Below are 26,472 nucleotides of genomic sequence, written 5' to 3'. Positions count from 1 at the left end.
GAAAAGTGTTTTGGGCTTAGTTAAAAAGACAATTTTTATGACTACATTTATGTTGCTAATTTATGAATAGTGCAAGTGAGGTAATTTTGAAACCTTATGCAAAATGCATGCTGCAATCCTTCAGTTAATAAGAACTCACATTAAACCTGATTCTCAAATGTACAAAAACAGCTAAAAACTTGTGTAAATTTAGGGCTTCAAACATATTGAGCATGTTTTATTACTGGATAATCTAGTAGGTAATTTTGTTGGCCAGAAGTAAAAGAAAATAATAACTTGAATAGCAATAAAATGATGCAAGCCATTTGATTCCTTATCTTACTATTTGTGTATCTATTTTTGTTTTATTGAAAAGTGTTCAATATCTTTGAACGCCTATACTATTATTGGAGGATATAGCAATAAGCAAGATGGGCAATGCCTCACATCTCATGAAATTTACATTCTAATGAAAAAAAATTAGTTAATCAAGGTAAAATGATCGTTGCTGAAATGGAAGACAGTCAGTAAGATTTCTCTAAATTAAAAAAAAGCTAGCATAAATGAGTATTTTTCTCATAATATTATCACTATAATGCATTGAAATTCTCAGTGTTGCAAAATGTTAATTATCCCAAATTTATCTATAGTTTCAAAGTAATTCCAATCAAAATTTCTGCATTTTTTTCTATAAATTGATGTTGATTCTAAGATATTTAAGAAAATTCAATTTCAAAAAGAATAGATAAATTTGAGGATGAAAAGTGATGCTAAAGTACTTGCATAGTCAAAAACAGCAAGTAGCTTATTATGAAGTTAGTTAAGATAGTGTGGTGTAGACTAATGGAACAGAACATCCAGAAACAGGGCTGTATAAAAATTGCATTTAATGTATGACAAAATGAAGCATGAGTAGAAATGAGAGGCCTTCTCTATAAATAGTGCTGGGAGATTTGGATATACAAATGAAAAATAAATCTTCATTCTTATACCACAAAAAATGATGTATTCTATAGCTGAATGTGACAAGTAAGTTAATAAAATTTGAGAAGATAGAATTTCATCACAACTTAAGGACAGAAATGCATACATATACAATAAAATTATAAATAAAAATTTGGAAAATGTCATAAATCTTACTTAAATGAGAAACACAACATATTGTGATTTAAGCTAATTAAAGCATCCTAAAGACAAGTGATAATTTTAGTTTTTTATATACTTACTGGTAACTTAAATTTTCAATTTGTAATTGTTTATTAAGTTTTTTATGTATACACAGTTAGTGTTTTTTACATATATTTAGTGTATTTATAATAAAAATAGTTTAAAATTTAAAAAGATCTCTCTGAGGTGATATCATTTGAGATTTTTAAGATAAAATATTATAATATTTTAAAAGTTTTGCCATTACACAAAGGAATATTGCTCCACAGTGAGTCTTATTAGTTATTCTAATGAAATCATAAGTGTGTACTTTTATCAAAATGAGATTTGAACCCTAAACCCTTATGAAATTCTGTTATTCAAAAATTTACCCCAAACTAAAATGCCAGCCCTATTTATCCCTGAGACTCCTTAGTATGAAAGTTTGGGAAGTCTTATGGTTCTGGAAGATAAAAGGTAGGGTGAAATATTCATTTCATTAAAAACAATTTGTGCAATTTCTACCAAAAACCATATTCTTACCCAAACCTCAGTGGCAAAAGCAAAAAAACAAAATTGAAAGAAGTAGAAAAACATTAATATAAAAAATCGCATCGTAGTTGATAAACTTAGAAAAGCAAAAATAAAAAGCAAAAGACAAATGGCAAACAACACTTTCCCTGGATATCTACAGTCAGTGATTGTTCATGATGAGGGCCCTGATAAAGGGGTACATACATGTGTCAAGTACCCAATTCTTTTCTCTGTCCAGAAGAAGCATTTTTTAGTCAACTCCATAGAATTGTCCCCAGGTTACCTTCAATAATTTCAAAAATCTAGTTCATGACTCCAAAATTAAAGACATAATATGGCTTAACAAAGTGGGAAAAAAAGTCACCAGATACATAAGGTACATGGAGAATAATATGGATTTTATATTGACATAAAGAAGCACTGCTGAATAAGTAAAGTGGCAAGATTTGGCTTGTGTCTTGAATAAATAACTGTAGCAGAAGGGCAAACCAGATGCTGCTAAAATGTGCCAGGCAGGAGATGAAGTATAGTAAAACCCAGATAATTTATAATAGAAAAAAGAAGGGGCTAGAGAGAGACTTAAGAGGCATGGACTAATTAGACCTGAAGATAAGAAAAAAGTGAGGACAGGGATGACTAGTCTTTGATATAGTATGCTACATCTACACAGGAATAGACAGTAAAGAGATAGCATATGTAAATGAAGACATGTCTCTTTTATAGTCGGCAGTAGTGTTTACAGCTATGTGTGTAGTTGCTGAGAAACCTACAAAAGATAGCAGACAGGTGAAGACAGAATTATAATAAAGGAATGGTATTGGGTGTAGAAATCTATGAGATTAGAAAAGTAGGGTATCATCATAGAAGCAATTAGAAGAGATTCCCGAGAGAGAGAGAAAAAAAATGAACAGCAGTACCTTACACAAAGATGAAAAGAAGGTTAAATAAAAGTACTTGTTTTGATAATGGTAAGGTCATGAATAAGTTTTGCTAGAGTCATGTCAACATAGTTGGGTAAGGAAGCTCAATGCAGTGTCTTGTGAAGATGGTTGAAGAAAGTAAACACAAATATGAATGTTGCTTGTCGTGAACCTCAGCGCACACACACACATTAAAATATTATTAGAAGGCCATATAAATCATCATTTTATTATTCTTTACTATGCACTAACGGTAAAAAATGAACATGGTATTTTAAAAACCTATATTGTTGATCAGTCTTATTGACAACGTTTCATCCAAATCATGAAAATTTTAGTTATTTTTCAAGTAAAAATCAGCTGTTTAGTGGACACTAAAAGTTAAGATCCAGCCGGGCTCAGTGGCTCAGCCTGTAATCCCGCACCTTTGGGAGGCTGAAGTGAGTGGATTGCCTGAGTCTGCAGGTTCGAGACCCGCCTGGGCAGCGAGACCCTATCTCTACAATAAATCAAAAAATCAGCTGGGCGTGGTAGCACGCGCCTGTAATTCCAGCTACTCAGAAGGCTGAGGCGAAAGGATCGCCGGAGCCCAGCAGGTTGAGGCTGCGGTGGCCGGGAGCAGCCACTGCACTCCAGTCTGGGTGACAGAGTGAGACTCCAACTCAAAAAAACAAAACAAAACAACAACAAAAAAAGAAAAGTTAAAATTTGAAAAATACAGCATAAGGTGTTTAGAAATTGTGAAAGATTAAAGTTATGAAAAGTTGCAATGCAAATTTTTGAGAAGAATTTTCCATAGACCACACAGTGATTTATCTAGGTTTGGTTTTGCTTTCATGTGTTCACACAACAAACTGCTTATTCAGATAATGGCACTTACTGTATTCTGTAGTAATAGCGTAAATGACCCTTCTGTCTCATTGTTTAGATTGTTCCCTCCCAGAAGACAAAGCTTGGGAAGTGTCCATTGTATCATTTAATCCCTAAGGTATGACATATTGATGAATAGTTGAATGCATATGGAAGAAACATCATCAGAGGAGACAAGTGAAAAAAGAGATTATGTTCCATATGTGCTATACTGAACAATAAGAAATTGTGATTTTATGAGAGCAATGAGCAAGAATAAGTAGTTTTTTTCATTTAGAAATGTATATACGGAAGCAAGCATGGACTCCAAATGAGTCCCTAGAAACCCAACTAATTGTGCCCTATGAGAGTGGTGACAAAGGTAACCATTAAAAACATATGAAAGATATAGACTGATAATTCATAAAATACTTATGATTAAGTGAGAAGCATACAAGATATTTGATCTCAATAGTAATCAGAGAAATGCAAAATAGCACAGTAAGATAACAATTTTTCCTTACAAAATTTGCCTTTCAGCTTCCTGACATTAGTCTTGACAATGATTTTTTGGATATCACACCAGAAGCTCAGGCTACAAAAGTAAAGCTAAATACATGGAACTACATCAAACTAAAAAGTTTTTGCACAACAAAGAAATAAACACAAATGAAATAATAATGCAATCTATGAGTTATGAAGAAATATTTGTAAACCACCTATCTGACAGGGTGTTAATATATAAAATGCATAAAGCACTCTTAAAACTCAATAGCAGAAAAATAAGAAACAAATTTTTAAATGGGCAGAGGACCTGAACAGACATTTTCCAAAGAAGACATTTAAATAATCAACAGGTTTATGAAAAAGTGCTCAACATTTCTAGTCAACAGGGAATTGCAAATTCAACCCACTAATGAGATACTGTCTCACACTTTTTTTTTTAATTTTAGAGATGCAGGGAACAATTCAGGATTGGGTACACAAATGTTGATTATGCAGGTGCCTTGTTGATGAGGTGTGCCCCTCCCTATGCTAGCAGTTTCATTTAACTGCAAGTTCCACTCCTCCCCTGGCAGTTTCCCACTACTGCCAATCCCTTTCTTATAGTATTATGATAATTATTCAAGGTCCGCTTAAGCATAAGAACATATGTTACTCTGTTCTTTGTTTCTGTGATAGATCACTGAGTATGATTGACTCAATCCATACAAGTTACTGCGAAGTCCATATGTTTATCCTTCTTTATGACTGTATAATATTCCATTGTGTGTATGTACACATTTATTTATCCAGTCCAACATCGATGGGCAGCATGGTTGGTTCCATGTTTTTGCTATTGTGAATAGAACTGCAACAGACACGAGTGTGCAGGTTTTTGGTAGAATGACTTGAGTTCCTCCAGGTATATTCCCAATAGGGGGATTGCTGGGTCATACGGAAGGTCAATTTCTAGTTCTTTCAGAAATCACCACACTGTCTTCCAGTGGTTGCACTAGTTTGCATTACCAAAAACAGTGTAGAAGTGTTCCTTTTTCTCCACATCCTCGCCATCATCAGTTGCTGTTTGTTTTATTAATGATGGCCATTCTTACTGGGGATAGGTGGTGTCTCAATGTGGCTTTGATTTGCATTTCTCTGATGATGAGTGAGGCTGAACAGTTTTTCACGTCTGTTAGCTGCCGGTATATCTTCTGTTGAGAAGTGTCTATTCATGTCTTTTGCCCACTTTTTAATGGGACTGTTTGTTTTTTTTCCTTTCAGCATGTTTGAGTTCCTTGTAGATCCTAGATGTTAGGCCTTTGTCAGATATACACTTGGCAAATTTTTTTTTTTTTCACATTCTGTGGGCTGTCTCCCTGCTCTCTTGATTGTTTCATTTGCTTTGCAGAAGCTTGTCAGTTTGATGAAGTCCAACTTGTCTATCTTATTTCTTATGGTATGGACACTTAGGGTTCTGATCAGGAATTGGTTCCCAGTTCCAATTTCCATAAAGATGTCTCCTGCGTTTTCTAAGATTCTTATAGTTTGAGGTTTTACATTTAGGTCTTTAATCCATTTAGAGTTAATTTTTGTTTATGGTGGTAGTAGGGGTCCTGTTTCAATCCTCTGCATGTGATCAGCCAGTTTTCCCAGCACCATTTACTGAATAGGTTCTCCTCTCCCCAGTGGTTGTTGTTGGAGGCTTTGTCAAAGATGAGTTGATTGAGAAATGGAGGCTTTGCTTCCAGAATCTCTATCCTGTTCCATTGGTTTATATGCCTGTTCTTGTACCAATTCAGGTTGTTTTGATTACTGTAGCCTCATAGTAAAGTTTGAAGTCTGGAAGTGTGATACCTCCTGCTTTCTTTCTTTTGTTACAGATTGTTTTGACTACTCATGGTCGGTTATGTTTCCATATGAATTTCTGTATTGTCAATTCCAGGTCTGAGAAGAATGATGTTGGTAATTTAATGGGTATTGCACTGAATCTGTAGAATGCCTTTGTCAGGATGGACATTTTAACAATGCTGATTCTTCCTATCCATGAGTATGGAATATTTTTCCATTTGTTTGTGTTTTCTTGGATTTCTTGGAGTGGTGTTTTGTAATTCTCATTGTAAATGTTTTTCACTTCTCTGGTTAGGAAGATGCAGAGGTTTTTTGTGTGTGTGTGACTATTGTGAACGGAATTGTGCTTTTTATTTGGGTTTCTGTCTGTTGTGGTGTGTAAAAATGCAACTGTCTTTTGCCCATTTATTTTGTACCCTGAGTCTTTGGCAAAGTCCTTTATCAGTGCAAGCGGGGATTTGACAAATTATTTTGGATTTTCAAGGTATAGGATTATATCATCCGTAAAGAAGGATAATTTGACTTCCTCTTTTCCTATTTAGTTACTTCTGATTTCCTTCTCTTGTCTAATTGCCCTAGTTAGGACTTGCAACAGGATATTCAACAAGAAGGGCAAGAATGGGCAGCCTTCTTGTTCCAGTTTTCAGGGGAAATGTTTCCAGTTTCTGTTCATTTAGCAATATGTTAGCTATGGGTTTATCGTAGATGGCACTTACTATTTGAGGTATATTCCTTTTATACCTAGGTGTTTGAGGGTTTTTTATCAAGAAGGGATGCTTGATTTTATCAAAAGCTTTTTCTGCATCTAATTGTATTATCTATCATGTGGTACTTGTTTTTACATCTGCTGCTGTATTAAATTGCATTTATGGTCTTGTGAATGTTGAACCAGCCCTACATCCTGGGGCTGAAGCCTATTTGGTCATAGTGGATTATATTTGAGATATATTTTTGGATCTGATTTGCAAAAATATGTCTTACATTCTTAAGGATGATTATTATCAAAAACATAAGAGATAAAAAATGCTGGAATGTGTGAAGAAAAGGAAACCCTAGTACATTGTTGGTGGGAAAGTAGATTGGTATAATCATTATGAAAAACAGTACGAAGGTTCCTAAAGAAATTAAAAACAGAATTAGCATATAACCCAGCAACTCTTCTTCTAGGTACATACCAAAGGAGATGTAATCATCACCCAGTAAAGACATCTGTACTCTTGTGTTCATTCCAGCATTATTCATAATAGCCATGATATGAACACATCAAAGTATACATTGAGAGGTGAATGGATATAGAGAATGTGACCTGTGTGCACGTGTGCATACACACACACACACACACACACAGAATGGAGCCTTATTCTGCCTTAAAGAAGACCTGCAATTTTCCGTAACATTGACAGATCTGGAGGACATTACACTAAGTGAAATAAGCCAGCAACTAGAAGAACACTATTTCCTGACCTCATGTGTGTGCATACACACACACACACACACACACACACACACACACACCAGAATTGTTTTTTGGAAGGCAGGCCTCTTGTAGTACACTTGGAATTTATTTCTCTGCGTCAAATAGTTAACCAAAGTTTTTATCTGGAAGGTTTGAAAAAGTAGAGTCACGTTTTGCAGAAGAAAAGTCCCGAGTTGTGGCAAACAGGTGACTGGTTCTTCCACCATGACAACGCACCTGCCCTCACTGCACTGAGTGTTCCACAGTTTTTGACAAAACACTGCCTTCATGAAAAAAATGTTTTTAAAGGCTCACTTACGCAAAGATAGAGAATGAAACAGTGTTTATCATGGGTGAGCAGGCGTTGCCGGGGTTGAGGGAGAAAAATTGGAGAGATATAGATTTATATGTCAAATAGAAGATATACAAGTATAGAATAAACAACTTTAAAGATCTAATGTACATTTGAACTAAAATTTTATTTTAGTAGAATTTTTGTTAAATAAGTAGATTTTAGCTGCTCTTGTCACACACCAAAAGTTACTTTGTGAAATGATTGCTATGATAGCTTACTTCACTATAGTAACCATTCTACTATTTAATATGTCTCATAGTATCATATTGTAAACTTCAAATATATAAAATAAAATTTATTTAAAAATTAAGCAAGAATATGTCTTTCAAAATACCCAGCATTGCCAAAATTGGGGCTGGGGGCAGAGGGCACTTCATACCGTGGTAACAGCAGCATGCATTTTTACACTTATTGATGACAGTTTAGCTACTATCTACACTTAAAAAGTCTATCTACACTTAAAATTCAGCAATCTTATTTCTGCAATGTTTACCCTAAGGAGATATCAAACAAGTACACAGAGATATATGTCCAAAGTTGTATTATCCACGCCTGTTACAATAAAAAAATGAAGCTATCAGTAGGAGAAAAATAAAATAAATTGTAATACAGGTATACTATATGTTTTTAAGCTATATCATCTTTCAAAAAGGAATGCAGTAGACATATACACCTAGACCCCCCCAAATATCATTGATTTCTTAAAATAACTACAATCTTTCAAAAAAGTATGTACAGCATTGCTGATTCAAATTGAAAAAATATATATAATGTGTAGAAATATTCGTATATGTGCATTCACCTAGAAAAGGCTGAGGAAGGTGACAATGACCAGCCTGTGAAACAACAGTGAATGGAGTTTTTTTTTTTTTTTAAGTTTGCTGCTGTTTTTATGATATTTTTGGTAAAAAATGGAATCTTCCTTTTGAAAAAAAATACCTTATTATTTCAAATAATGTCATGTTTAATCTAACTTAGAGATAAACCAAAATGAAAATGAAGTGCAAATACAGATAAGGAAACTTAAATACAGGTATAATTTCTAATTTGTCAAAAGAAAAAAAAAGGTAAGTACTTGAAATGCATGACTCAGCAGGCCCTTGAAGATAGAGTAGACAAAGCTGAATGTGTTATTTTAGGACATATGTCCCTTTTCTAAAACCATCAGGGCCTGAGAATCTATAAAACACCCTGTAGATCAGCTTGTTGCTGAAGGGATTCATGCTTGCCTTTAGTTATGAAGTTCAAATTGGAAGCTGTTCAGGCAGAAAACTAATAGAAATGGGTGATAGCTAATTAACCTAAGGCTTCAAAGTAATTGCTCTGCAAGAAGCAATTTAAAAGAGACCTTTTATTTATTTATTTATTTTTGAAAATCATAAAATGCCCTATTTGACTTTTGGTGCTTGAGCAAAAGTATCTGAATATACACAAATATTTATTTTTTTTGTAAAGTATTCTTTGTGATCCAACTTTTTTGGGAAGTTTTTAAAATGGCAAAAAAATATCAAGAGCTGTGCTTCTCATCCCATACCGATTAACCCAAGTTTAGGACTTTCCCATATGTAGAGGTTATAGGGGAAGATCCCTGAGCTAAATTTAGCTCGGTGGATAGGATTATATTGGTTAATTCAGCCCTGAGTCACAGTTCTCACCGCTGGAATCAGCAGAGTCAGCTACTGTAAAGCCCAACAGCTGTTAAGTAGAGAAGTGTCTCCCAAGGCAAAAACAAGGTGCTGCTGTAAAAAGAATGTGGAATGAATGAATGTACAACTTCCAAAATCAGCCTTTGTCTGCGACTCTGGCTTCTACTCTTTCATGCCACCACTGCTCATTTCAAAAAAATCCAAACTTGCATAAAATATATTCATTTCTTCCCAAAGAAACAAGCCTCAATTTTCTTGCATTTCTACGTCTAGATCCAAACAGAGATACTTTGGGTAGTATGAAGTCCTCTTCTTCAAATTAGCTCAGTATCTCTAACTTGCAGCTTCCTGGCACTCAAGTGATAACACCCAGATGAAATCTGAGTGAAGAGCTTTTCTTCAGAACTTCTGACCTTGACTGACTGCCTATGGATCCAAGCTTTGTTAGCATAAAGTTTACATAAATGTTGGGATCATTTTCTCTGGCCATTCTGTTAATCTTAGGGTTCTACATTATGCAACAAAACTATAGAATATTACATATTCAAAGAGATGAATTGCTCAAAAAAATTAGAAAGTTTTGTAGGTGTCTCCAGGACTCATGCTCTCAATGACTTAGACTTCCCATAAAGCAAGTAAAGAAATTCTTAGAAGACTGCTGTCGGTTGCCCATACATTCAATAATTTTTCCCCCAAACTTAGCATTCACTCTGATCTAATTAATTTAGGATTATGCCCAGCCTGGACCGAACATTTTAATTAATGAGGCAATTGCATAGGCTTATTTAAGAAAACCTCTCCATTACATAGGCTTATAAAACAACTCTCCTATGATGAGGTTCAGGCATTTTCCTAAAGCACATAGGTTACATGGTAGAAATACAGATATGCCGAAAGAGTTAGCATGTTTTGCCAAGAAAAAGTGGAATTAATTCCTTGAGACTCAAATGTACACTATGATAATTATATTTTCAATGTTGTTTATTAATTTCCATAGCAAGATTGAAAACTACTTGAAGAAAGTTATCATGTTCTGACTGTGTTTGTCTATTGGAACATGCAATGGATAATGAATCAGATATATGTGGATGATTTTATTTAATCAACTAGTTTAAAATTATTAACCTCATGTACAATAATGACAACTCTTCTCGTATTTTGTTACCCATAGGCGTGCACACGCGTGCACACACACACACACACACACACACACACACACACACACACACATTTATATCTAGTACTCAGTCCTTAATTTGTCATTTAAAAAATTGTTTACAATGATCTTGAAGAAACAATGGACTTTTAAAATAATGTCACCTTGATTTTTCTTGTTTTATATAACATTAATGTCCTTTTTTGTTGTTTTTCTTACAGGATTTATTTATACATGTGGTGGAACTTTAAAAGGACTTAATGGCACTATAGAAAGTCCCGGTTTTCCATATGGATATCCAAATGGTGCCAACTGTACATGGGTAATAATAGCAGAAGAACGAAATCGAATACAAATTGTTTTTCAGTCATTTGCTCTAGAAGAAGAATACGACTACCTATCCTTATATGATGGACATCCTCATCCTACAAACTTTAGAACAAGGTTAGTGTATTTTGAATGGAAGACTGGAGGGAAAATCTTTAATGGATAAACTTAGATTATTTTATAAAGAATGTTTAACATTTGTAATGCTATTATAATGAAGGTATATTTACTATCTAATTATTATTTACTTGGTAATATATGATTCTATGAACAAATTAGCTCAGTATCTGTGACTTCATAATACAAGTATATTAATGCTATCTCTCAAAAAGGTGAATGTTAATAGAGCTGTGACCTGTTTATAAGGATTAAAGGTATTTTGTTTTTAAAGTTAATTATCTCAAGGCTCCATTCATTATGGGTATAATTTTTGGTATAGTAAAAGCATACCATGTCTTTTAATGGCTTGTGTCCCATTTTAACATTCAATAATGTGCAAAAACACTTTAAAATCAATATTCATATGATAGTAGAACAAATTAATTGCAGAATATGTGTGTAGTTTATAAAATTTAAATATCTTAAAATTACAGCCTTTCATGTCAAAAACTGGTACATTTGCATTTTGTATGTACAAAGACAAGAATTTATTTTAAGCTAGTTGAAAATACAGATGAAAAATTATCTAGCACCCTGACTGTTGTTAATGTGGCTCTACACAATTTTCTCTCAACAAATAGATTATCTGAAAATACTAAGTATTTTTGCTGTCTTATGAAAAAAATTTAAATTTAAATCAACTATGATGCAACTAAAATATTCAAAACTCCAGGCATTATATATCTAATTTAACCTTAGACTTAATCCAGAGTTTGTATATTTTTTTTATTTAATGCAGTAAGTCTTTTTTAACTTCTGATTTCAAATGTTCTAAGCAGATAATATGTAGGAATTAAAAGATCTGTACATACTTGGCTATGATGGAGTTATAATTCAATAATTCTGCTAATCGTTCCAATAGTTGATACAGTGTTCTTGCCTCCTAATCTACAGGAAGCAGACTGTGAATGTTAATTTGTACACTTAATCTGATGTCTATATTCTTTTACATTTTTTTACTTAATTTTTATGAGTACATAGTAGGTGTATATATTTATGGAGTACATATGATGTTTTGATACCGGCATATACTATATAATAATCACATTAGGATAATTGGGGCATCCATCACCTCAAGCATTTATTATTTCTTTGTGTTAGGAACAACATATTTATTATTTTGTATTGACTTTTTCCATTTAAGAAATTTATGTTTATTATCCTCCCAGTTTTGGTAGTGTAAAACATAATCCTGTGGTGAAAATAGTAGACTTGAAAGTAAGATTTATATTCTAGTGTTCGGTGTGCTGCTTACCGGCTGTTTGAGTAACCCACGCCATCTCTGTGCTTAAACTGGGAGATGGTAATAATAAAACAGATACTATCCATCTTGCCATAATCTTCTGAAGATCTTATGAGAATTTTCTGTGAACCCAATGCATGGATTTAAGATCCTGCTAGAATGCATTTGAACTGTTTCCAGTCAGATGATAGTTAAAATGCATCTGTTTCACAAACTTCCTCATGCAAAGAAAAGATCACTAGATTAATTACAGGTGAGGCTTTGTTTTTCTTTTTCTGTGCATTCATTTACTTAAGTAGATCTTTTTCCTTTTATAATGTTAACCCCTTTAGTAACTATCCATTTTACAAATATATGATATGGCACACACTTCTGCAGTGCTATTTCATCATCATTGCCCATATCATTAAAAGCTGGATGCCTTTTGTTAATGACACAGCACAAAGTCACAATACAAAACAGATGGTACCATGTGTGCATGAGTGCCTGCCTGTATTAGTGGGTGTGTGTGTGTAAGGTGTGAGCATCTGTCCATACCTGTACACACCCAGATTACAGTCCATTAGGAAAAAGATAAAGTACTTCCTCTAATTTCAAGGCAGCTAAAATAATGTGTATCAAAGTAGAAGTACAAAGATTTTCGTGGCTTTTTTTTTACACTGGTAATATATGCTATAAAAATTGTCTAAATATAAAAAGAAATAAACCTCTTAATATTACATGATAGTTTCTAAGTATCAATTCGCTGATAATATTACCTGTACCAGCACATATGTTCCCTAGATCCTCTTGAAAATGAGAAAACATATTTTTATTTTACCTTCTCCCTTTCTTTAAACAATTGCAACCTCTGGGAAGTTAAAAAAAACTTTGTGAAATTGGAAAAACATAATTTATTGTTCACATTCTTTCTTTCCTAATCTGTAAATTGGGGGAAATAACACTTAATTTACAGAGATTTTGGTGGGGATTGCAATGTAATGTAAGTTCAATAAATCTACTTCTAGCATTTAGTGAGTGATGCCTCTGCACCTGACACTGTGCTAATTATTTTGTATTCATTAGAGTATTTAACTTCTTTTTTATCCAAACAATGTGAAATAATTACTATGATTATCCTCATCATTTTACAACTGGGAAACGGGGGCTTAAATTATTTGCACAAATAACATTACTGAAAATGTCAAGAGGCACAACTATTATTGCCACCCATATTTGTCCTAGTACAGAGCCTAAGCTGTTTATATAATTCTAGTTAGTTATATAGAATCTCCAGCTTTTATGTATTGATATATAAGTTAAAGCTTATTTTTTCTTAGCATAATTTGATGAAATTTGATCAGTAAGATAAATAATGAGACAAATATTTTCAAACACATAATTTATAAAGGTATAAACAGAAAAATATATTTATTCTTGGTATTTATTTGATAGACTATATTCTAACATGTTGTGTTCTATAGCATTTTGTTCATAGTGAACATTTAATGCATCTATTTGTCTTTGTGTTTAAGGAAGTACCGTAGCTAATGTTATAGCTGATTTTAGTTCACAAGACTAGAAAGAAAAAAAAAAATCAATATGTAACCTACAGCCCTTTCCAGACTGTGTTTATATACCAAATCTGCTATTTGATTAGAAGTCGAAACTGCTGCTGGCACAGTTTGATTCATGTTTGCGTCTGGCTCTTTGACTCACTGTTTTTTGTTTCTCGCACTTTGGATCATATTCTCACATAATGCATGTCCTTATGGTGTGTTTGCTTTTCTCTTTTCTCCAGAAATTGATACTTATGTTTTGTTACTTTTCATGAGATTTTTTAAAAATGGCTTCCTATACTTATCTTGCAATAATGCAGAAACAATGGTTTGTGGGTCTTGTCATTCTTGCTTGTATATATGGATATATTAAGATTTGCAGACAGAATTTCATAGTTTTAAAATAATTCTCTATCATTCCAGTTATTTATGATCCTACAATTTTCCTGTAAGTTTGTTTTATTTATTAGATCAAAAGTGATACTGGCAAGGCAGTGTTAAATAATTTCTTTCTTAGTTATCACTTTAGCTTAGAATAAATGCTATGAATATAAAACAACTTTTGCTTGTTTGACTTGTTGCATGCATTATTCTAAGTTTTCTTTACTTTATTTCTGTTAATAATGTATTTTCTCAATAGTAAAATTACACCAAAAAGTAAAAAAGAAAGCAAATTACCTATAGTTTCATGAAATAGAGACAGAAATATCCACATGAGATCACTGTATATATGCTATTCTAGGACTATTTTTAATCACTCTACATTATAATATACATGTTTCATATGTGATCAAAATTTTTGTAAGCATCAATTTATGGGATGCATATATTTAATCCTCTGGATATACCATCACTCATTTAATTATCTTTCTATTATAAGATATTTTTGCTGTTTTCATAATTCAGATATCAGTATCTTTATCAATATATATTTTCTATATTTCATATGTTTCCTAGAAAAAGAATGAAAAAAAGAAAGATCAGAAGAAAATGATATTTTTCATATTAGTAATCTGCCTTCCAAAGGCTTACATCAATGAATATGAGAAAGTACATACAGAAAACTGTATTTCATTTCCTCAGTCTTACCAGCTTTACCTCTTTTACTCTTAATTTGATTATTTTTACATACAAATAATTATAATAGATATCTAACATCTTCCCATGTATTTTACTTACATATATCTGATTATTACAGATATCTAACATTTTCCCATATTTTCTCCTGCAAATTTATTTTCTATGTGTTAAAATTTTTCTTGATGATTTGTATGGTTTATCTATTTTCAAATATGTAAATATTTGTCTTTCTTTGTAACAAAAATATTATCCAGCTTATTGGCTATTTGTTAAATCTTAACTATTCTTTTCCACAAACATAAATGAAGAATTTTAAAATTTTTATATAAAATTTTATGTAAAGGTTCTTTCCTTATATTTTAATTTATAAATTCATCAACCCAGATATTTTATAAATATTCACATTTAAATTATTTTGTCTAATTTTTTTACATGTATAACTTTCATATATTTGAAAATTTATGGGATGTATTTTAAAACCCTTCTCAAAGTGGGAGAAAATAATTATTTTTTTAAAACCCAGGCAGCAGAGTCATTTTTTTAAATGTTTGCTAAAAAATCTTTGTTTTTCGGTGTGTCCCCTGAAATGTTACTGTAGGATCCACACTCCTTGGATGTGGCATTTCATTTAGGATGTTTGGCTGTAACAGAAATCCTGACTCACTGTAACTAAGCAAGAGGACATCGGTTTCTCTCATCTAACAAGAACTATTATTATGCAACTGCAAACGCTTTCCCAAAATTTCTTAGACGTTTTCTTGTCCCAGCAATATGGGACAAGAAAAGCTTGACATCACCATGCCTCAGTGAAATGCTCAGAAAGGAACAACCAGTGTAAAGATCCTAATTCTGGAGCATGCATGTAAAGATTACTGAGCAACGAAGCCAGATAAGTGGTAGGATAGGGCAAGATCTTACAAGGTCTGGTAGACCAGTGGAAAGACTATGAATTTTCATGAGTCAGTTAGAAAAAAATCAGCCTGGCATGGTAGCGCGTGCCTGTTGGTTCCAGCTACTCGGAAGGCTGAGGTGGAAGGATGGACGGAACCCAGCAGGTCGAGGCTGTAGTGACCGGGAGCGGCACCTGCACTACAGTCTGGGCGATAGAGTGAGACTCCAACTCAAAAAAAGAAAACCATTAGAGGGTTCTGAGCAGAGATATGATATAAAATAACTAGGACCACTTCTAACAGTGTCCACTTGGGCACTGCACAAAGTTGCTCCTCCCTGTGTCAAGAATGCCAGCCTGTGCTAGTTTAGAAGAGTTTGTACCCCACAACACTGTGTCAGTCTGGGCAAAGGAGAGCTTTTAAAATAATACATTCACAAGATGGGGGCCTTTTCAATTTCAGCAGTGGGATACATTTTTGTAAGTCTCACAATTCATGACCCTGTTATGTCTTCTAACCTCAAAGGATCACTTTAAGCTGCTTTGTGGAGAATAGACTCTGTCAACGACGCCAGCAAAAAGTTGTTACTTATTAGTACAGTGAATTCTGTGACAGAAGTTGATATGCAGCAAAAACTGGAGTTGTGTAATGTACAATATCATTATATTCAATTCTATTCCACTGCATTTTAAGAAAAGTTTATTTTATATAACAACATGAATTATTTATTTTTAAAGAGAATAGAGAGTACAAATACTAAAGCCATTGAAGAAACTAAAATAGCTAATACACTGTAAGTGCCGCCAAAATATAATAGTGTAATTTTTGGATTGAGTTATTCCAGGTTCTTGTGAAATAAAACATTCTCAATATAAAGATGCTTCTTTAAAAGGTACACTCATCAGCATACACATAAAATTCTAATAAAGGAATAATGTATTATTACTGTAAAAATGTAACAATGATTTAATAATAAGATAATATTCTCTATTTCAATATTTCAAAGAATATAGTATGATAGATGACAAAAATCGTATAACTTTGACCATACATTCTTTATACTATTTCAACAATAAAACCAGAAATATAACTCCAAAACATGATAAAGAGTATCTCTTAAGCTTTTAAATAGTGTCTATATGTGTGACTAAACTCAAGATTATTTTTAGCTGTTCCCTTAAAGAGGGTCTACAAATAGTCATTTTTACTTATATGGAGTTGAGGACACTATAAATTATAACTTCTATGCCATTAAAATCAGAGACAAAGCAAGAAAATATGAACTGTCATATAATTAACTAAAGAGACAGATTGTAAAAAATGAAACGATACAGATATGGAAGTATAAGTTGTAAATATTGGGAAAATATACCAAAATTTAACTGATTACAGATCTTAAGATTGTATATATGGAAAAGCTTAAGAAAATTGTCATAACTCTATAGAACTAAAAAGAAAATTTAATGTGTTGATCTCTGTAACTATCTTATTAATCATTTTAAAGATCACAAAATATACTATATCTAAATAGCATCAAGATTAGTAATATACTATATTGAGAATACACTCCATAAGTATTATACAGAAATTATAATTTTTGCAAAATGTAATCTAATGTCAAAAATATAAAGTGGAAAATGAAAAGACATGCTACATTCCTGGGTAAAATGAGTAAATTTTTTAAAGTTCTCATTCTATAAAGTTTTACCAAGAGTTTGCATTAAAAATCCTTAAGTATTTGGGTTACTTAATTGTAAAATAAGCAAGATAATTGTAAAATAATTATCAGACAATCATGTGAAAATAAACTGAAGAATGCTTAAATACAAAAAAAGAGTGTTTAAACTGCAAGTTAAAAATGGCCAATAAAACATATTAATATTAAAAAATAATAATTAAAGAATTTGATCTTGACTGATGAAATACTAGATAATCAGATTAATAGAAAAAGTTAAACTTCTGAAGATATTAAGAGAAATATGAGCGATATTTCCTATCATTATCAAGTATGATAAAAATGCAAGTAATAGACTGTCAGATGTATTTACATAATAAAAGCATTTTCTAAAATTAAGTACCCTTCAAAACAATGAACACAAATGATTGTCAGAGAAAATTATTGTATGATTTATAAAACTTAATGATAGGCTTAATACAAATAACTTTCAAAACTTAATATAAAAATTATAATCACATGAACTGAAATATGCATACCAAATTCTATAGCACCAGTCACAACAAGAGAATAGTAAAAATATATCTCATCAGAATAAAGCAAGTGAAAGTGACAGTGTCATGTTTTCAAACATAAAATTGTCTGAGACCTAAGCAACTGTGAGCTAGTTGGTGAAGTTACAAGTGGGGACCAAAAAATTCAGTTTATTTTTTTTAATTGTATATTTTTTCTTACATGTTTAAGCTTCAGTCACCTTCAAAGTACTTTCCATTTGATATACTACACCTACCAAGACACTTTTTCCACTGCTCGAAACAGTCTTTCAACTCTAATTTTGATGCCTTTTGGTGCTTCTGACATTTTTTTTGTTTCACCTCTTCCACATTGGCAAAATGTTTCCCTTTGAAGACTTTTTCCATTTGGGAAACTTTTAAAAAAAGTCTTTCGAGGCAAGATCGGGCGAATGGAGAGGGTGCGGCAAGGGAGTAATGCCATTTTTGGTCAAAAACTGCTGAACACTCAGTGCAGTGTAGGCAGGTGCCTTGTCATGGTGGAAGAACCACCATGTTTGCCACAACTCAGGACGTTTCTTCCTCAAATCATGATGCAGCCTTCACAAAACTTCCAGAAAAAACTTTGGTTGATGGTTTGATTCCACGGAACAAATTCCAAGTGTACTACAAAAGGTCCACCCTCCAAAAGATAATTCTGCTTTTTGGGGTTCCCTATTGCAGATTTTAAGGAAAATAATTTTCATGGGAAAACCATTCTTTACCTGGACATTTTCCTTACAAGAAAGGAGACAGATTATTGAATGACAATAAGAGGAACATCAATCAAGTAAATGAATTACATCATAGAAACAAATGACCGTAGTGTGGGTATATTTTATGCCAAGGCACTCTAGTCATTTAACTCTACTTGATGGCATTGTTTTTTTGTGTGTCCCTATCGCCAGGCTTTTATACAGGTTGATTGAGAGTGATACAACTCAATTGAATTTGCTTATGTTGAAGACCAACTCTTGTATCCTGGTTATCACTCATATAATTAAATGTCTGGGAAATGTAGAGGCTTTACTGTCTTACCCAGCAACATAGAATGTGTTTGTAGGTGTTTGTGCAGAATTGGAATATGTGATATTAACAGCTGTTTACTCAATAAATGAGAGGAATAATATTAGATTTTTCTTGGTTATCTATAATATTAAAGAGACCCATCAACCAGCAAAATGAATTTTGCTTATTGTTTGTCTAACTATGACATTGGTAATAGCCTTATATAGAAAGCACAGACCCCTGGAAACACAGAAGTAGAATGTGGAAATGAGTTTTACTATGAATAAGCTTGTAAAAAAATGTTATATTGTAGTTAGTATCCTCCTACAAAACACTTCAATTTACTAAATACTTATGCATTGTCATTGGGTAGGCAAGTGAATTTTTTAAAAAGCTGGTTAAAATGTTGATGCACCTTAGGCAGTTAATGATTCTTCTCTTTGGATATCATTACTCACTTTAGAGCATTCAAATTATTTTAGTGATGGGATAGATCTCAAGGACAGACTAGATTTCTAAAACTTTTTTTGTCAACATAAAAGCCTCTTTCAAATTTGTCTAAGGCAAAGATTCAAGAGTATAAACAACTATGCATTGTTTATACCAGGCATGTTGCCAAAAAAGAATTGAGGTGGCATTTAGTGAAGAAATAGACAAAATTAAACCATTAAAACTGGGGTTAAAAGAACAAAAGATGACAATAAGAAAGTTTCAACCCTTTTTCCATAATTATATTTATTCAGTCTTTTATAGAAAATATGTGAAGAGCTTTACTTCCATTAGCTGGCTTTCACTAAAACAGCACTAATATGCTAACTACACATGATGTTATAAGTGACTAACAATATTTCTTGTGAAAGTCACTTATTCTCCATAAACATTTGTTTTTTCATCTAATAAACAGCTTAAGCAAAGTGACTGATTATCTTACAGAAAGCAATGTGATGTTCTCATAAATATGAATGTTTTCATATAATTACCCTAAAACCCCAAATAACATTTTAAGATAAGCCATCCCAGAAAAACTATTTGTGAATTAATTTAGATTTGTTCTTATATGATATCTTTAGAGAAAATACAGGTACTCTTTATTTGTTTAAAAACAGTGTATTATATTTGCAAAAGGCGGTTCCTTTAAAAATTGCTTTATTGAGGTACTAGAAAATAAAAATAAAATTTCAGTATCCTGCTATGTGATGCTTCTCTTGATGGATAGAAGAATCAAAAATGTTTAGAATATGGACACTTGCCATAGCAACTACCTATATATTTGTGGTAACTTAATGAAAAAAGAACATGAAGTACGCATAGCAAATTTATTTCATTCATTTTTTAAGATAATGCTTTCCAGTAACAAAAGTCAAATGATTTCTGGTGAGATGTGATTATTATAAAATATTCAACCAAAAATAAGTAACATACAAAACAAATCACTGCCATACGACATTTATTGGATGAACAGAATTAACTAACACTAATACATCAATTCATATTCCCATATAAATTTCCTATAGTTTTGTTAACTTTAAATGCTTTTTATACATAATGATGTATGACTATGTAACATACATATTGTAAAGCACTTTATTAAAAAGAACACCAATTAACTACCACTTATCAAGGATACTGCTAATATTTTGTTCCGTCCCTTGCTTCACTCTGACTTTACCAGACATAAGCATATCCTTTTTGCAGCCATGATTTCATTTTTTTCTAAATTAATCTTTACTTATACATGAATGAATTCATAAGCAACATAAAGTATAATTTTACTAATTTGTAAGACATAAAATATATATCATACTGTTTAGTTTTTCAGGACTTACTTTTTTGACTCAACTTTATGTTTCTAAGTGTTATCCATGTTGTAGTATATTGCTATACTCCATTCATTTTTATTTAATCTTATTCATATATCACACTTCCATAATGAATATATAATGCACTTTATTTGTCTATTTTCTAACACATAGACATTTGTATTGTTTTGAAGTTTTGCTGTTAAGTATAATGCTGCTACAAGTAAATCTGTATGTATTTTCTGATACAAAGTGCAAGAGATTCTTTCAAATCTCAGAGTGGAAGTGCTGGCTCAGTGTATACAGAGGATACAATTATTCAAATTTATTCATCTCTCATAATGTTAATTGTTTTTAGAAGTGTAAAAGGCAAGGCAACAGAAGTAAAAGGTAAGAGGAAATCAAGTGAACAAGGTATCCCAAGAGCAAAATAAATGAAGAACAGTGAGCACCGGTGATGAATGCTGGCGCCAAAACTTCTTCAAGTTCAATGAAGTTCGAGCACTGTCCGTTGGATTTGACAACACAGACGTCTTTAGAAACTTTTAGAAGTTGTCTTCTCCAGCAGTATTAGGGGCAAAAGTGAGATTTCAGCAGATAGGTTCAGGAAAGAGAGAAAGAGAAAACAAAATGGGAATTCTGAATACAGTCCATTGTTAAAAGAATTTATGATGCAAACAAAACCAGAATATAATCCAGAGAAAAATGGGGAAGGCACAAAGTTGTTTTAGTTATATATATATTTAATGGGATAAAATAAACCATGTTTAAGATTTACTTTTTTTAATGTATTGCTATATTATAATATATTTCTGAAGCCAAATATATTGTAACATATGATTAAATCAGGCATAATAATCCCAAAGCATGAACATTCTAGCTTTTTCAACCACTTTCTATTTAACTATAGGCTCAATATGCTCATGATATGCCTTTCATATTATTGCAAATAAAAAAAAATGCTTTACCAAACATTATGTTGCTAAAATTGATCAGACTTCTAGCCTGTGATATCTGTTTCCACAATATCCATTGTTGGATTGCTAAGGCAGCACAACATATTTTAAGCTTTTGTCATGGCAATGTGACTCTTAAATAGCTATTCTACAAATATCTTTCAAATATACATGAACAACATAAAAATAAAGAATTCTAGTTGTAACCATGCTTTAATTATTTAAAAATTATAAAATATTCTAGATTAAAAATAAGATATTATCAAGAGTGCAAAACAAATCCATGAGTCATCTCTGAGATGGTCAGTAGAAACTCATTTAATATTTGTGTATCTCTTGCTTAATACACAGATTCCCCCAAGAGTGTGTGTTGAGTATGTTTTTGGCTAATATTTTTAGCAGCACTGATTGGACAAGCTCAATACCCTTGTGAGCCAGAAGTTCATGTGAATTCCTTTCCAAATGATTTTTTTTTTTTTTTTTGCTTCTGATAGATTACAACTTATCAATTAATATTCATTCAATAAGAAAATATTCAGTTAAAAGTGTTCTTTTCACTCCAATCTCCCTATAACAAATATAAAAAGCCACAGGCATAATATTTTGATGTTGTCATTGTGTGCAGAGAGCTCCTTCAAAAGTCTCTCCTCTCCTAATTTTTGTCCCTCAGTCTCTACTGTTCATGCTTCACTCTCTGACCCTCATCTGTAGACAGACCTTGAATTCTGCTTTGTGCATTTTTCATCACTAATCTATCATTGGAGTTTACCAAACATGTAACTCAGTCTGTCTAAGCTCTCCTCGATCAATTTCCATCTTGCTTAGTTCACACTTCCAAGGAGATGCTGATAGAGAAAAAGACTATATTTATTCTTTTGAGGTTTTCTTTTCCTGTCCTTGGATGATAAGATCATATCAAAATCATAAAGTATTGCATTACACAGTAAGGAACTACTATTTTCTTGATTTATTCATAATTGATGCTCAATAAAGAGTATAATAATTAAAAATTTAAAAGCAATTTTTGATTATGAAACAGATTTAAGGAGTTGATCTATTTATTCTTCTTGGTTAATTTTTACATCAATAACCCAAATAAAATTTTGAAAATGGTCACATAGATTTATAAGTGAAGAGTTTATAAATGCCATAGAATGAATCTCAATATTGTTGTATGAATATCTTTATTCTAGATAAAAGCTACATTTAGATTACAATACTTAAAGATTTTCAAAATATATTTTGAGAAAGACTTCATACAATTAATGCCCAGAATCAATAAAAATTTGGGGGAAACATTTTCACATAAAAGCCTTCATTCTCATTTTGGTCGCCAGGTTATTTTCTTCTCATTATGCCTTTTAAAAAAAATCTAACATAAAACTAATTTTCATTGTAATATTAATTTTAATTTTATATCCTTTGCTCTGATTAGTCTCTATTATTTGACAAGATGTACAAGTGTATGCAGCTAACACGTACTGTGCATCAAAATCTGTTGATTAAATATATTCACCTTTATTATATACTAACAAATTTCATTTTGTTACATATTGCATCTCTTATTCTCACATCTAAATTATTGTCTTTTAATTAAAGCAGAAAATTGATATTTTTTGCAAGATTTAGGAATATTTGTCAATCAAATGTATGTTACATACAACATAAATTTCTATCATGATAAAAATTACATAGCTGCTTAAGTTAAATACTTTTCATTATCAAAAATACATACAAAATGAACATATAACCATTTAATATCTGATCTTTTCTTATTTTTGGTAACGATCATTAATTTGATTTGTTATCCCACTGAAACTACTCAGAACAAGCTGATCTTGTTAAATCCAAGGAATGTTTTTACGCACTCACATTAACTTCCAGTGTCAGAATAATTGGGATGAACTGGTCAACTCATTAAAAATTGAGCAAAACAAACAAAAGTCCTCACAGAAGAGCAAAATGAAAATGGTCTAATTCTAACTTTGCCATTTACTAACAATGTAGATTTTAACAAGTAATATATCTTCTTAGACATTTGGTTTCTTCATTTCCAAAATAGAATAATAAAAATAAAGTCATATATAGTCATTCAGGTTACAGGAAATAATGAGATAATGTGTGTTGAATATCTGATTCATAGTAGAAACTTAACTGGTAGAATTCAACTTCATTTTATTAGTTAAAATAGTTCTGCTCATTTAACATAAAACACAATTATATTATTGACATAAATATTTTCATTTTGAAGGCATGCTTAGTTTTTTTTTATTTTTTATTTTTTTAACAAGGTAGCATGATTGTCCTTGTTAACTGAAATTAAATCAAATATTTCAGGTGCATGTGATAATGTGATTTTTAATTTATATTTACATCAAGATGTATCTAGAGCTTTACAGAACATAGGGATTCTGTTGTAAAACATTTAGAATTATTTTAAGACTAATAGACATAAATTTAATTTCAATGGAGCGAGCATATCACATATAAAATATATTTTTAACCCCCAAAATAATACTAAAATAGAGCTCTGATTTTATGACCAATAAGGTAGTGCTCAGTTAACTGTAACTGAGAGTAATGTATATATTAATTTCATTTCTTATATATATTTTTTCTCCTACATCTTTTGTGAGGAAAAAATGAGAAAATAATAATGTGCTGCCTAAGAATAGCTACCTTTTTAATTTCTATGTTTCAGGAAACTATGTTATAAAAAACTTGAACGGATAAAACCAGGCAATAGGGAAGGAAGTAACCCAGAAGTTTTTGTTTTGTTTTTTTACCACAGAAGAAAACATGGTTAAAGAGAAAGAGAAAGGATGGAATTTCAGGAGTACAGAACACACTGACGGCTGTATTAATGAGATTGCCATGCACCATGCTGCTATTATGAACAAGGGTGTCACTTAGCAGGTACTGGAGCTATACAGGAGGACTAATAGCAGATGCTAACCCTATGGATGGGGAACTATTTGGCCACTACTAGAAACACCAAGAACTCCTGCCATCAAAGCAGGGATTATCAAAGCAGTGCAGTGACTTCCATGGTGGCTGCCAGAAGAAAAAGGAGAGAAAAAAGGAATAATAACCTCTCTCCACTTCTCAATTACTGACCTCCCAATTCAGGTTTTGGATATATGTCTGAGATGGAGATTAGACATTGAAATAGGCATGTAAAATAAATCAGATACATAAGAATGGAAGTCAGGTAAAATAAAAATGTTTTAGAGACAGTATGGATGTTAAAATTTTCAGAACTACATTTCATAGTAGAAGTAGTGAAATTATATCTCTGTTAATGTTCTTATAACGTACTCGAGTACAGTGAATGTGTGTCATGGTTGTTATAAAGATTTATCATAGAGCCGGGCTCGGTGGACAGCCTGTAATCCCGCACCTTTGGGAGGCTGAGGTGAGAGGATTGCCTGAGCCCGCAGGTTCGAGACCCGGCTGGGCAGCGAGACCTCATCTCTACAATAAATCAAAAAATCAGCCGGGCGTGGTAGCGCATGCCTGTAATTCCTGCTACTTGAAAGGCTGAGGTGGAAGGATAGCTGGAACCCAGCAGGTCGAGGCTGCGGTGGCCAGAAGTGGCCACTGCACTCCAGTCTGGGCGACAGAGTGAGACTTCAACTCAAAAAAAAAAAAAAATTATTTATCATTGGAAATATGAAGGTAATGTATTTCCAAGGGTTTTTATTTTCTTTTTATTTTTTAAAAAATATATATTTATTTACATCTTAACATAATTTCTCTCATTTTGATATTTTTTATTTATAATTTTTTAATCAATAATTTTTATTATGATGTTGTGGGGTACAGTTAAGGGTTAGGTATACAAATACGTTTCACTCAGGCACCCTGTTTCCCCTGGTGTTTAAGAGGTGTTTCCCCATCCCCAGACAGATATTAGCTACCGTTAATCCCATTCCCCCACCCCCAATAGCTTCCCACTACTGTCAGTCATTTTCTTATAGTATTACATTGGATGTTCAAGGTTCATTATATGAGTGAGAACATGTGATACTCAGATCTTTCTTTCTGTGAGAGATCACTCAGTATTATAGACTCTAGTTCCATCCAGGTTGCTGCGAAATTCATGATTTTGTTCTTTTTCATGGCTGCGTAGTATTCCATTGTGTATATGTACCGCATTTTTAGAATCCAGTCCTCTTTTGATGGGCAGCATGGTTGTTTCCAGGTTCTTGCTATTGTGAACAATGCTGTGATAAACATATGTGTATAGGTATCATTTTTATAGAGTAATTTGAGTTCTTCAGGATATATTCCCAGTAGGGAGATTGCGGGGTCATATGGGAGGTTGGTATTTAGAGCTTTTAGGAATCGCCACACTGATTTCCACAGAGGTTGCACTAGTTTACACTCCCACCAACAGTGTAGAAGTGTTCCCTTTTCGCCACATCCTCTCCAGCAGCTATTATTTTTTGAGTTGTTGATAATTGCCATTCTGACTGGAGTTAGGTGGTATCTCAGTGTGGTTTTGATTTGCATCTCCCTGATGATTCGTGAAGTTGACTATTTCTTCATGTGTCTGTTGGCTGCTCGGACATCTTCTTTGTGAAGTGTCTGTTCATATCTTTTGCCCATTTTATAATGAGGTTGTTTTTTTTTTCTTTTCTTTTCAGCACGTTTGAGTTCCTTGTAGATCCAAGATGTTAAGCCTTTGTCAGACCTGGTGTTGGCAAATACTTTTTCCCAGTCTATGGGCTGTCTCCCTGCTCTCTTGATGGTTTCTTTGGTTTTGCAGAAGCTTGTCAGTTTAATTAGGTCCCACTTGTCTATCTTCCCTCTTATGACCTGTGGGTTTCGGGTTTTGTTCAGGAATTGGATACCAGTTCTGATTTCCATGG

General features: G+C 32.5%; 1 protein-coding gene across 1 annotated transcript in view; it reads left to right on the top strand.

Annotated features, from left to right (window-relative positions):
• Positions 1-26,472, top strand: part of LOC103275163 (CUB and sushi domain-containing protein 3-like) — a 715,868-nt gene that overhangs the window by 122,059 nt on the left and 567,337 nt on the right. The window contains exon 2 of the mRNA XM_008072573.2: positions 10,594-10,816. Coding sequence (XP_008070764.2) covers positions 10,594-10,816 — 223 coding nt within the window. The remainder of the gene's footprint in view (positions 1-10,593; positions 10,817-26,472) is intronic.

The sequence above is a fragment of the Carlito syrichta genome, unplaced genomic scaffold, assembly GCF_000164805.1.
Source record: "Carlito syrichta isolate Samal-C Ts95f unplaced genomic scaffold, Tarsius_syrichta-2.0.1 Scaffold315349, whole genome shotgun sequence".
NCBI classification, from domain to species: domain Eukaryota; kingdom Metazoa; phylum Chordata; class Mammalia; order Primates; family Tarsiidae; genus Carlito; species Carlito syrichta.
The sequence above is the reverse complement of the archived record's forward strand: the minus strand, read 5'-3'. Positions and strand labels throughout refer to the sequence as shown.